Source organism: Mustela nigripes, chromosome 6 (assembly GCF_022355385.1).
Source record: "Mustela nigripes isolate SB6536 chromosome 6, MUSNIG.SB6536, whole genome shotgun sequence".
Classification (NCBI taxonomy): domain Eukaryota; kingdom Metazoa; phylum Chordata; class Mammalia; order Carnivora; family Mustelidae; genus Mustela; species Mustela nigripes.
In genome coordinates, this window is record NC_081562.1 from 130,522,581 (window position 1) to 130,535,348 (window position 12,768).

General features: G+C 36.9%; 1 protein-coding gene across 1 annotated transcript in view; it reads right to left on the minus strand.

Annotated features, from left to right (window-relative positions):
* Nucleotides 1–12,768, minus strand: part of MALRD1 (MAM and LDL receptor class A domain containing 1) — a 751,478-nt gene that overhangs the window by 683,077 nt on the left and 55,633 nt on the right. Inside the window, 2 exon segments of the mRNA XM_059404562.1 lie at nt 3,236–3,379; nt 4,047–4,148. Coding sequence (XP_059260545.1) covers nt 3,236–3,379; nt 4,047–4,148 — 246 coding nt within the window.

Here is a 12,768-nt window from a genome sequence, read left to right on the forward strand (position 1 = left end):
AAGAGAGACCAAAAGGGACAAAAATAAGAAAGGATCAGGGAAAATCTCCAGAAGCAACAATATAACAGTAATAAAATGTCAATAAATACAGATCTTTAAATAATTACTTTGAATGTAAATGGACTAAATGCTCCATTAGGAAGACATAGATTGTCAGAAAGGGAAAAAAATTAAGACCTATCTATATGCTGCCTAAAAGAGATTTATTTTAGACCTAAAGTAAAGGGATGGACAAACATTTACCATGAAAATGGATGCCAAAATAAAGCAGGAGTAGTAATACATATATTAGACAAACTAGATTTTATTTTTTTTTTAAAGATTTACTTATTTATTTTAGAGAGAGAAGGAAAGCATGCAAGCAGGGGGAGGGGCAGTGCTAGAGGGAGAGAATCACAAGCAGACTCTGCACTAACTGTGAAGCCGGACATGGGGCTTGATCTCATGACCCTGAGATCATGACCTGAGCTAAAACCAAAAATCAGATATTCCACTGATTGAGCCACTCAGGCCCCCAGACAAACTAGACTTTAAACCAAATACTATAACAAAAGATGAAGATGGGCACCATATCATAATAAGAAGGACAACCCAACAAGAAGATGTGACAATTGTAAATATTTATGCACCCAACTTGGAAGCGCTCAAATACATAAAACAATAACAAACATGAACTAATTGATAATAATACAATAATAGTAGGGGACTTTAAACCCCCCACTTACATCAATGGACAGATTATCTAAACAGAAAATAAACAAGGAAACAATGGCTTTGAATTTAAGGAACGTCAGAAGAAATTCTTCAAAGAAAAGGAAAATGATATCTGTCAGAACCTCAGATCTAAATAAAGGAAGGAACAGTACTAGGAAAGCAATAAATAAAACACATCAGTTGCTAAGTTTTAGCAAAATCTTTAATTTATAGTTTCCTTAATTGATCTAAAAGAGCATAGTTTGTTCAAAATAGTAACAGCCACAATGCATTTGATGATTATAATTTGCAAATAAGTGAAATGAATGTCAACAATGATGCAAGGGCCAGGAGGGAGGAATTGGGAATATTCTGTTATTATAAGATACTTGCATTACATGAAGAAGTATGAAACTATTTGAAAGTGGAATTGGATCAATTGTAAATGAAGTTCACAAATTCAGAGCAAGCACTAAATAAAGGGTGAGAAAGGAAGTATAATTGAAATACTAAAACAGGAAATAAAAAAGAAGTGTATAAAATTTCATTTAAAACTACAAAGGCATAACAGAAGTGGAAGACAAAAATAAGAACAAAGAACAAGGCCAACAAATAGAAAACACTAACACACGGGCCCCCAGGACCTATATTTAATAGGTACTCAAGAAGATAAGAACAGAGGGACTCAACGAGAATTATTAGAAAAGAGTAACATACCATTTCCACAAGTGATGAAACGCATATATTCTGAGCATTGAAAAATTTAATTAAAAATATATTCATGATTTGTACTCATTATAGTGACATTTTCAAACATTAGAGATAAACATTTTTTTAAATCTGCATAAAACTGAAAAACAATTAGATGAGTTCAGACTTCCCAATGACTACTGTAGATATCAGGAAATAAAGAACCATCTCCGTGTGCTTAGAAATAGAATATACAGACTTTCTTTAGAAAACCGTCTGACCTGATTGATTATTATTTAGGAGTGAGGTCATTAAAAATATTCTAAGTTTATAACATAAACCTTAAGCAAGCCCATCACCACAGATCTTTTCTAAATTAAAGGACAATTAGTAAGTGAAGCTTTTCAAGAAGGAAAAGAAATCAAGGGCATGAAATAAAAGAAACAATGGTGAATAAAGAAAATGATAGGGGTGACTGGGTGGCTCAGTTGGTTAAGCATCTGCCTTCAGCCCAGGTCATGATCCTGGGGTCCTGGGATTAAGCCCTGCATCGGGCTCCAGGTTCAGCAGGGCAGCCTGCCTCTCCCTCTGCCTCTCCCCCTGCTTGTGTTCCCTCTCTCTCTCAAACAAATAACTAAAATCTAAAAAAAAAAAAAAAAAAAAAAAAAGGAAGAAAGAAAGAAAGAAAGAAAATAATAAAAGATAAAAGACCAAAAACCGAAGACCTTAACAAACTCCTCACCAAAGAAGACATATGGATGGCAAGTAAGCATACGAAAAGCATAAGGCGTTAGGGAAATGCAAACTGAAGCAAGGAGATACCACTACACACCCATTAGCATGGCCAGAATCCAGGACACTGACATTGCCAAATGCTGGAGAGGATGGAAAGCAATAAGACCTCTCATTCATTGTTGATGGCAATAAAAAATGGTACCTTTACTTTGGGAGACAGCTTGGTAGTTTCTTACAAAACCAAATATATTCCTACTACATGATCCAGCAATCATGGTCCTTGGCATTTACCCAAAAGAGGTGAAAACTTAGGTCTATACAAAAACCTTCACATAGATGTTTATGGCATCTTTATTCATAATTGCAAAACACTTGGAAGCAACTAAGATGTCCTTCAGTAGGTGAATAACGTCTGGCACATCCAAGTAATGGAATATGATTCACTATGAAAAAGAAATAAGCTATCAAGCCATGAAACGACATGGAGGAATCTTAAATGCATATTACTAAATGAAGGAAGTCAATCTAAAAAGGCTACCTATTGTATAATGCCAACTATATGACATTCCAGAAAAGGCAAAACTATGGAGAAAGTAAAATCTACATGGAAGAAGAAAAAAACAGCTATTGCTTCCTGCAAAATCTTAAATTAAGTAACATCTTAAATTACTACTTTAAGAAAAGACTAACAATATGCCTCCTCAAAAAAAAAAAAAAGAAAGAAAAACAGTGGAAAGAACAATAAACAGAAACACAAACTTAATATTAGATGAAAAAGAAACTTATCGACACTAGTGAAAGGGGGAGCAAATACATTTTGATAGAAGCCTTTTAATACCTTTCCTATTGGTTCCCACAAAATCTATTATCTCCTGATGATAAGAAAATAATAAAATTTACAAAATTAAAATAGTTTACCTAGTATAATTCTTCCTTTACATTATTGATAATAAGGTTTTTAATTTTTTTTACTTTCACTATGTATGGTAAATATAGTTTCAAGAAAATATACTCAGTATCTTCATCAGGATCCCTGATGAAATGTTTTAATACCACTCACAATAAATCACAATTCTGAAAAAAATATATAAAGAGTATTTTTTTTTTTAGTTCCTACCTTCATCACTCTTTTGATCCTGCTGAGGTCTAGATTCTAATGCAGGAATTTCTCTTGCTTTTGTGCGGATCCAGGAAACTTGCCCAACAGATGTTTCAGACGCCCAGTCACGCATAGCAAATTCCAATCCACAGATCTGATACACTACAGAGACGTGACGTGGAAAAGTCACTAGAGTGGCTGCTTAGCCATAGCATATGAGTTGTAATCAAGGCTTCACACACACACAAACACACACACACACACATATACACACACACACCGCACGCACACACACTTTCTAATTCATACCTAGAAATTTTGGTTCAACAAGCCTTGAACTATATCAGCATACCTGTTTTTCAAAAGTTCTTCCTTGACCCAGATGGGCACCCTCCCGAAGGAAAACCATTACCATTTAAAAGTAAAAAGATGTTTTCACTTTTTCTTGTACCCCTGCTCCAGTTACAATGCTTTCAGTGGCATACATAGTATCTAACCTGACCTATCTTACAGAACTAAGTTAGTTTAAATCATTTGCTATTCATAATCGCACTGAAATTTTAAAGAAGAAACAATGGATATAATTCAAAGATGGTCTTTAATGGAACTATTTTACAGAGCAACATCACTTTAAATTGACATATTTAGTATCTTTCATGCTTTGAATAAACCACAGACTTTCAATAACACTTTGGCTAAATTAGGACATAAATGTCAACAAAGTTTGCCAAGTGAGTATCAATAGTAGTGGTCTGAATTACTACCAGTGGTTCCAAGTCTCATGGGAGGCTACCTACCATTATGGTGGGCATCTCAATTTAACACTTACCCCTCAGTCCTTCATCTGTAGAATCAAAACTGCAGAGACTTGTATCTAGATGGCACTGCTCCTGCTCCGTATTCAATGTTTCTGGACAGGGTAAAATTTCATCTGTTAAATTTAAAAATTGGCAAGAAATGAGATTAATTGCATCTAGAAAGGCACATGTATTTTTTAAAATGTTAGCATTTGTTCTAGAAAGAACTCTCCACCCAACTCTGTTCTGTGGCAGCGTCTCCCCTCAGGCCAACCCCATTACACACTGAGAATGACAGAGACAGAGAGAACAATACAACTCTGCTAGTGCTTCTGCATTTTAATCAGATCCCTGTGGTGACTACCAAGCTCCCAAACCAAATCTTCCATGTATCCATGAAGTAACACGGCCTAATGTGGAAACATAAAGCCTATGGTGAGGAGCATAATGGAACAGGTGGCAACTGTAAGATAGACTGTCCTCTTTAGCTGGAAGCTGATCTCCTGGAACTACTGCCTCTGCCATCTTCTCTCATTGTGTCTGTTTTTCCCTCCACTACCCTCCCAACACTGAGCTGGAGAGTGGACCAGGTATCCTTCCAGTCCTGTTGCTACTTCCAGACAATTCTCACGCTCTCCTCCCGAAATACCTGAGCCACAATCCTGACAAGAACCACAAGGCCTGGGACAGCCACAACATGGGCTCTGGTGGGGGTGGGAGAAATGAGTGCAGGAGCTCACCACAAGCAACATGGGTGCAGGTGGGTGCCCCGAGCATTTCCAGTCAAAGGCATCACTGTGGATACGCTGAGACCTCCAGGAAGGAAATTCAAGACCTACTCCAGCCTGTATCTGTGTGATGGAAGGTGAGCACGCAAGAGCCCACCACCACGCCGCCTGAAATGGCTTTGTATCTGTGACTACTCACTTGGTTGCATGTGGCCATCCCACCACATTTTTTTTTTCTTTCCTTTTCCGCCACTCCTAGGTAGCTATTCAAAATCCTTTACCCCCTCCTTCCCCTTCCAATTCCTTCTTCCCCATCATCATTCTCAGATAATCATGTTGCTTCACATTTCATTGGGAGAATGAGAGGAAACAGGAGAAAACTTCCCAAGTCCTACCACCCATCTCCCTGCACTGCTGCCCATGTTTCTTCAGAAAATCATCTCCTCTTTCCTGTTTTAGGAATTATTCTAGCAATTTCCTCCCCTCCTTTACATCTACGGGTTTTCTTTCACTTCAGTACGCAAGGGGGCCAAAATTTCACCCATGGAAAGAAAACCCTCGGACCCTACAACCCCCTCCAGCTAACTTCGCTAAGTTCTATCTATTTACATGGACTCCAACACCAGTTCTTCTCCCCAATTCCTTTCTTGAGCCTATTCCAGTGAGGATTTTGATTTTTTTTTAATAAGCTAAAATTCACATAACATAAAATTCACCATTTTAAAGTATACAGTTCAGTGGCTTTTCTATAATTATAATATTGTACAATTATTACCACTACTTCCAAAACATTTTCATCCCTCCAAAATAAAACCCATACCCATTGTAAGTCACTCCCCATTCTCTGTTCCTCCTCAGGCTCTGACAACCACCAACCTTCTTTTCATCTCTATAGATTTGCCTTTTCTGGACATTTCACATAAACACAGTCATACAATATCTAGCCTTTTGCATTCAACTTTTTTTACTTAGCATAATGTTTTCAAGGTTCATTCACATTGTAGGGCATATCAGAACTTTTTTTTCTTTTCTGTACCCTTACCACTCCACTGAAAGTGCATATATCAGGAATGACCTATATTGCTAAATCCCATATTTAATTTTTCCTCCTTGTCACACCTGACATGTCAGTAACATTGGATATACTTGATCACTCCCTCTTTCTTGAAACCGTTTCTTCGCTAGGTTCTGATACACGATTCTCTCCTGGTTTTCCTCTTCAATTACTAGCTGTTCATTCTCAGTCTCCTTTGCTGGTTTTTCCTCATTTCCTCTGCATTACACAAAGTAACATGAGAATGCCCCAGAGCTCAGTCCTTGGATCTCTTCTCTTCTCTACACCCACAATCTTGTTAATATCACCTCATTTCATATATTTAAAACACTTCCTAGATGCCAACGACCCATAAAATTATCTTTCAGTCCCAGCTTCCCTGGACTCCAATATTTATATATCCTGTGGCTGTCTTGGCCCTTTCACTTGGAGAACTAACATTCATCTTGATAGAAATGGGTCTAGGGGCGCCTGGGTGGCTCAGTGGGTTAAGCCACTGCCTTCGGCTCAGGTCATGATCTCAGGGTCCTGGGATCGAGTCCCGTATCGGGCTCTCTGCTCAGCAGGGAGCCTGCTTCCTCCTCTCTCTCTCTGCCTGCCTCTCTGCCTACTTGTAATCTCTCTCTGTCAAATAAATAAATAAATCTTAAAAAAAAAAAAAAAGAAAGAAATGGGTCTAAAACTAAACTTCTGCTTCTGTCTCCCCAGACTTTATCCTCTGCTTTTCTTCCCATCTCAGCTCATGAAAACTCCATCCATTCTCTTTCAGGAAGAAATCTGGATCCATGACCCATCTCTTGCTCTCACCCATCACTATATCCATCAGCAAATCTTTGCTTTGTCTGTAAACTAGCATCCAGAATCTCGCTATGTCCTACCACCTCGGCTACTACTACCAATTCTGACTCAAGGGAGCATCACGCTTTCTGGATTACACTAACTTTTATTTTGCCTCCTTATCCTCTTCTGACATTTAAATATGTCTGTTAGATCATGTATCCTCCGCTCAAAATTATTACATGGGTTTCTGTCCTTCATGAACAAATGCATTAGCTCTTACCATGATCTTCCTTATACAAACCAAGACGACTCTTGCATTAGGACCTTTGCATTTATGTTTCTTTCCAAAATACACATGGCTTACTCCCTCAACTCCTTGGGGATTCTTCTGCTCGTAAATGTGCTCTTCATGTACTATGCCTGACTACATTATTTAAAACTCCATCTTACCTGTATCTGTGGCACTTCTTTTCTTGGCTTTCTGGTTTATTGTTCTCCATGGCACGTATCACCACTTGACATAAAATTCTGTTTTTATTTACTTACTGTATTTCTCTCTTTCACTAAAATGTAATTCCATGAACACAGGGATGGCTGTTTGTTTTTTACTGCTATCTCCCCCTTGTCTGAAACAACCCTTGGCACAATAGGTGTTCTCTATATACTTGTGTAAGGACTGAATAAACCCATGACCTAAGAACAATTCAACAAAATTCTTGAAAATATTATAGATAGTATATAAATTGTTTACACTTTTATTTGGAATAAAATTGAAGCAATTGGTTATAAAATGATTTATGAATAACATCTGTAAGCTGATTTCTTTTTTTTTTTTAATTTTTATTTATTTATTTGAGAGCGAGACAGTGAGAGAGAGCATGAGAGGCGAGAAGGTCAGAGGGAGAAGCAGACTCCCCATGGAGCTGGGAGCCGGATGCGGGACTCGATCCCGGGACTCCGGGACCATGACCTGAGCCGAAGGCAGTCGTCCAACCAACTGAGCCACCCAGGCGCCCCTGTAAGCTGATTTCTTATCATGGGAGCTTAAAAATGATGAATATGCAAAGTCTCTTGAATGTAAGATCCACTGAAAATAAAACTGCAGATGCAATAAGGGAGTGTGAGGAATAAACAAAGCTAAGATTACACAATAACAATTAACATGAAACAATTAAAACTGTAATTTTTGTAGATTCACATAATAGCTGCAGATCTTCTGCCCCCTAGAGCTAAGTAATTAAGTATTGGCCATAGTTCAACTAAATGTTGTATATTATCTCTAATTTTTCACTATTTATACAAGACAAAAACCTCACAAAAGTACTATAAACAAAAATAGCAATATAGTCAAATATAAATGATAAGATATTAAAAATGTAACTTGTGTCAATTGGTATTCAATATCTTTCATCAGTGTCAACCATTATTCTACCTTCATCCCCCAAACTGGAATTTATAACCATAAAAACAGTAGATGGGGGTCTGAGTCGACAATCAATTAATCTCCTGGGTACCTTTTTTTATTTTAGTACATTCAGTCTCAGAGCTCAAAACTATCTATATATTAATAGGTATTTTCTCTATATCCCCACCCTCTTTATTTCTCACTGTTACATTACACCACAATCTGGCTGCAGAAAACTATTTTGGGGATTTTAAAATCTTTCATCCATGATACGTGTTCATCAGGATGAAGCTTTGTCAACCATTTTAAGGTCTCTATAAGTGAAGACACATTTCCTTCAAATCTTATCTTGTACAAGCAGGTTATGCAAAATTGGCCAGATTCTCTCTCACATGGTACAGAATGAAGTCAAAGTCTCAAGGCCATCGGAGTAGAAGTTATAATTGGCATCTCCTTTTGACTCCTGGGGCTTTAGACAATCTCCTTGTCAATTTTCGTAAATTAGTAATGAATTTCAAGGAACAGTTACTGGATCCTAAAAGGTAGCTAGAAGCTAATAAGACAAAAAAGGTAACTAGCTCCTTAGTTATTTAACTGGGTAATATGTATGCACCATTCAAATTCTCATTAAAAGATGGTTTTGTGTATTTGGGGCCTTCATAAATGAGATGAAGGCAAGATCCTGGCAAACCAGGAATATTCAAAGAATATTCACAATATTCTGATTATGAACCACAACAGCATGCCATTTTTATAAAAATTATAATAAGCAATTTATTCAAAAATCAGTGGCTAAACATATACCTATTTATTCACAGTCACAAAGCTTGACTTTTCTTTCATACATGCTACTTTGGTAAAGTCTAAAAAGATCCTTCTTTCAATGAATGTGCAGTGAATTTTTTTGGAAAAGGGCAGTAATTAGAATGATACCGTTTGAAGGTGTGGGAATAATATAAAAGATTTCTCTAATGTTAGAAAAAGAATTTAGTTGAACTAAAATGTTCAGAAACTATAAGGGTACCTATACCTATACCATAAGCACATTTATAAAGTTGTTCACATTTTTATAGTGAAGAGAAATACATACAGCACAACAATAAAGTTGTACTTTTTCTTTAAAGATACTACTACTGGGGTGCCTGGGTGGCTCAGTGGGTTAAAGCCTCTGCCTTCAGCTTGGGTCATGATCCCAGGGTCCTGGGATCCAGCCCCATATCAGGCTCTCTGCTCTGCAGGGAGTCTGCTTCCTCCTCTCTTCCTTTCTCTCTCTGCCTGCCTCTCTGCCTACTTGTGATCTCTGTCATATAAATAAATAAAATCTTTTAAAAAAAGATACTACTACTAAGTACTCTATGTGGCAGCTTCGTCACCATCAGAATTGTTTAAACTTTTAAAAGTTACTATTTATTCTTTAAATGTTTAAACTTACATATGGAAAATGAAGTCAGACTTTTGATTATCCAGTTCTATGAATTTTGGCAAACATAGACCCATCATCTTTCAATCAATACTCCATTTATTTAGTCAGATCTTCTTGATGTCTTTGATCATTACTTGGTAGTTTTCAGAATTCAAACCCAGCATATTTGTTTTGTTTTGTTTTTTAAAATCAGGTTTTATTAAATTTATTTATTTTCAGCATAACAGTGTTCATTATTTTTTCACCACACACAGTGCTCCATGCAATCCATGCCCTCTCTAATACCCACCACCTGGTACCCCAACCTCCCACCCCCCACCTCTTCAAACCCTCAGATTGTTTTTCAGAGTCTATAGTCTCTCATGGTTCACCTCCCCTTCCAATTTACCCCAATTCCCTTCTCCTCTCTAACACCCCTTGTCCTCCATGCTATTTGTTATGCTCCACAAATAAGTGAAACCATATGATAATTGACTCTCTCTGCTTGACTTATTTCACTCAGCATAATCTCTTCCAGTCCCATCCATGTTGCTACAAAAGTTGAGTATTCATCCTTTCTGATGGAGGCATAATACTCCATAGTGTATATGGACCACATCTTCCTTATCCATTCGTCCGTTGAAGGACATCTTGGTTCTTTCCATAGTTTGGCAACCGTGGCCATTGCTGCTATAAACATTGGGGTACAGATGGCCCTTCTTTCGCTACATCTATATCTTTGGGGTAAATACCCAGGAGTGCAATTGCAGGGTCATAGGGAAGTTCTATTTTTAATTTCTTGAGGAATCTCCACACTGTTCTCCAAAGAGGCTGAACCAACCTGCATTTCCACCAACAGTGAAAGAGGGCTCCCCTTTCTCCACATCCCCTCCAACACATGTTGTTTCCTGTCTTGTTAATTTTGGCCATTCTAACTGGTGTAAGGTGATATCTCAATGTGGTTTTAATTTGAATTTCCCTGATGGCTAGTGATGATGAACATTTTTTCATGTGTCTGATAGCCATTTGTATGTCTTCATTGGAGAAGTCTCTGTTCATACTTTCTGCCCATTTTTTTTTTATATGATTGCCTGTTTTGTGTGTGTTGAGTTTGAGGAGTTCATTATAGAGCCTGGATATCAACCTTTTGTCTGTACTGTCATTTGCAAATACCTTCTCCCATTCCCTGGGTTGCCTTTTTGTTTTCTTGACTGTTTCCTTTGCTGTGCAGAAGCTTTTGATTTTGATGAAGTCAGCATATTTTTTGTTAGATTTATATGTAAGAATTTACTTTGATTGTATTATAAATTTCATTTATCTAATTTCAGTTTCCAATTATTCATTGCCATTATATAGAAATCCAATTGATTTTATACCAACTTTGTATCATTATTATGATAAATTCATTTACTAATTCTAGAAGTCTTTTTAAATACATTTTATGATTTTAATCCATAGACAATGTCATCTTCTGCAAATATGGATAGATTTATTTCTTCTGTTCCAACTGTATGCCTTTACTTATATGTCTTGCCTTATTGCATTGGCTGGGCTTTCCAGTACGTCATTGAATATAAGCGGTAAGGGTTGACATCACTGCCTGCTTCTCAGTTTTAGAGGTGAAGCATTCATTCTTTCATAATGGGTATGATGTTAGCTGTTGGGTCTTTGTCTATGCCCTTTATTAGGTTACAGATGTCTATCGTTTGCTGAGGTTTTTAATTATGGCTGTATGTTGATTTTGTCAAATGCTTTTTCTGCATCTACTAAGATCATCATGTGCTTTTCTTCTTTTGTCTGTTAACAAGGTACATTACACTGATCGCTTTCCAAACATTGAACCAACTCTGCATCTCCTGGATGATTTTAATGTATTCTCTTTCTAATACGTTACTGGATTTCCACTGGGGTTAATGAAATCAACTATAATACCTGGCTTGTTAAAATGTAACATGAGGCGGGAGTAGGTTTCAGAGTAGCCACGTGCCTTTGGAATGCCAAGGCCTGCAGGCCAGTCAGCTGTTGAAAGGTTGTAATGCCTTCAGGAGTTGCCTTCCCGAAGCTTTCTTAGCCAAAACAGCCTGCCTTAGGCTATGTTTAGCAGCATATTAGTGTTTCTTATCTTTCCTGTAAACAGATCCACCTAGTTTCTATAAGGCCCCTTGTCACACATCACCCACTTGAGAACTAGTGATGAGGATTTGTGAGTATCCTGAAGGACCAATAAAAGTGAGAGCCAAAAAGAGCAAAGGTCTTCGCCTCTGAGCATGGGACCCCTTGTCTTCTCCTCTCTTTCACAGCAAAGTCTGGAGAAATTTTTCATCTGTGGGTACAGGAATTGCTGGCCATTCCTGGCATATTCCATTTGTTAATATGCTGTTAAAAGAGCTTTTGTGATAGAAACATTGGTCTGTAGCTTTCATTTCTTAAAATATCCTTGTTCGGTTTCACGGTAGGACAAAGCTGCCCTTATAGACTAAGGGAACAAGCATTACCTTCACTTATATTTTCTGGAATAGAATATATAAAACTTGTAGGGTTGTTTCCCCCTAAATATTTCATAGAGTTTTCTGGTGAGACACTTCAGGTGTTGTCCTGAAGTTTTCTCTAATGGAAGATTTTTACTATGAGTCATATTTCTTTAATAAGCATAAAACTACTCAAGTTATCACATTGTTCTTGAATAGCTTTTGATCATTTATGACTTTTAAGGAATTTGTTCATTTCACATAAATTGTTTTATTTATGTGCATAGAGTTTTGGTAGTTAGTTCCTTATTCCTATTATCCTGTTAATACCCATAGAGTCTTTGGTATTAGTCCTATTTCTCTCCTAGTTAGGTAATGTGTGCCTTTTCTCTTTCTTTCTTGGCCAATCCAGCAAGAACTTATCAATTTTAGTTACCTCTTCAAAGAACCAGCTTTTGGTTTTGGTAATTTTCTCTATTATTTTCTCATCTAAAATTCCATTATTTATTATCTTTATATGTATTTTCCCACTGCTTGATTTAGCTTTTATATGTTCTTCTTTTTCTACTTTAGTTAGATGGATAGTTAAATTTACTGGCTTGAGAGCTTTCTTCTTTCCTAATAAAAATTTTATATCAATTACTTTTTTTTCTAAGCACTGCTTTAGCTATGTTACACAAATTTTAGTAAGTTATATTTTCATTTTCTTTCAGTTCAAAATACTTGGCAACTTCAAAGTCTGTTTTATGTAAATGTGTGACAGTTACTTTTCAAATGACTGTGGATGTCCCAGATTTGTAGTTTAATTTCATTTTGCTCAGAGGACTTTTTTTTTTTTTTACCATTTCAATTGTTTTAACATTCTTAAGGTTTGTCTGCAGCCCCCGTAGTACTGCTAAGCCATATCGGAGACTGGA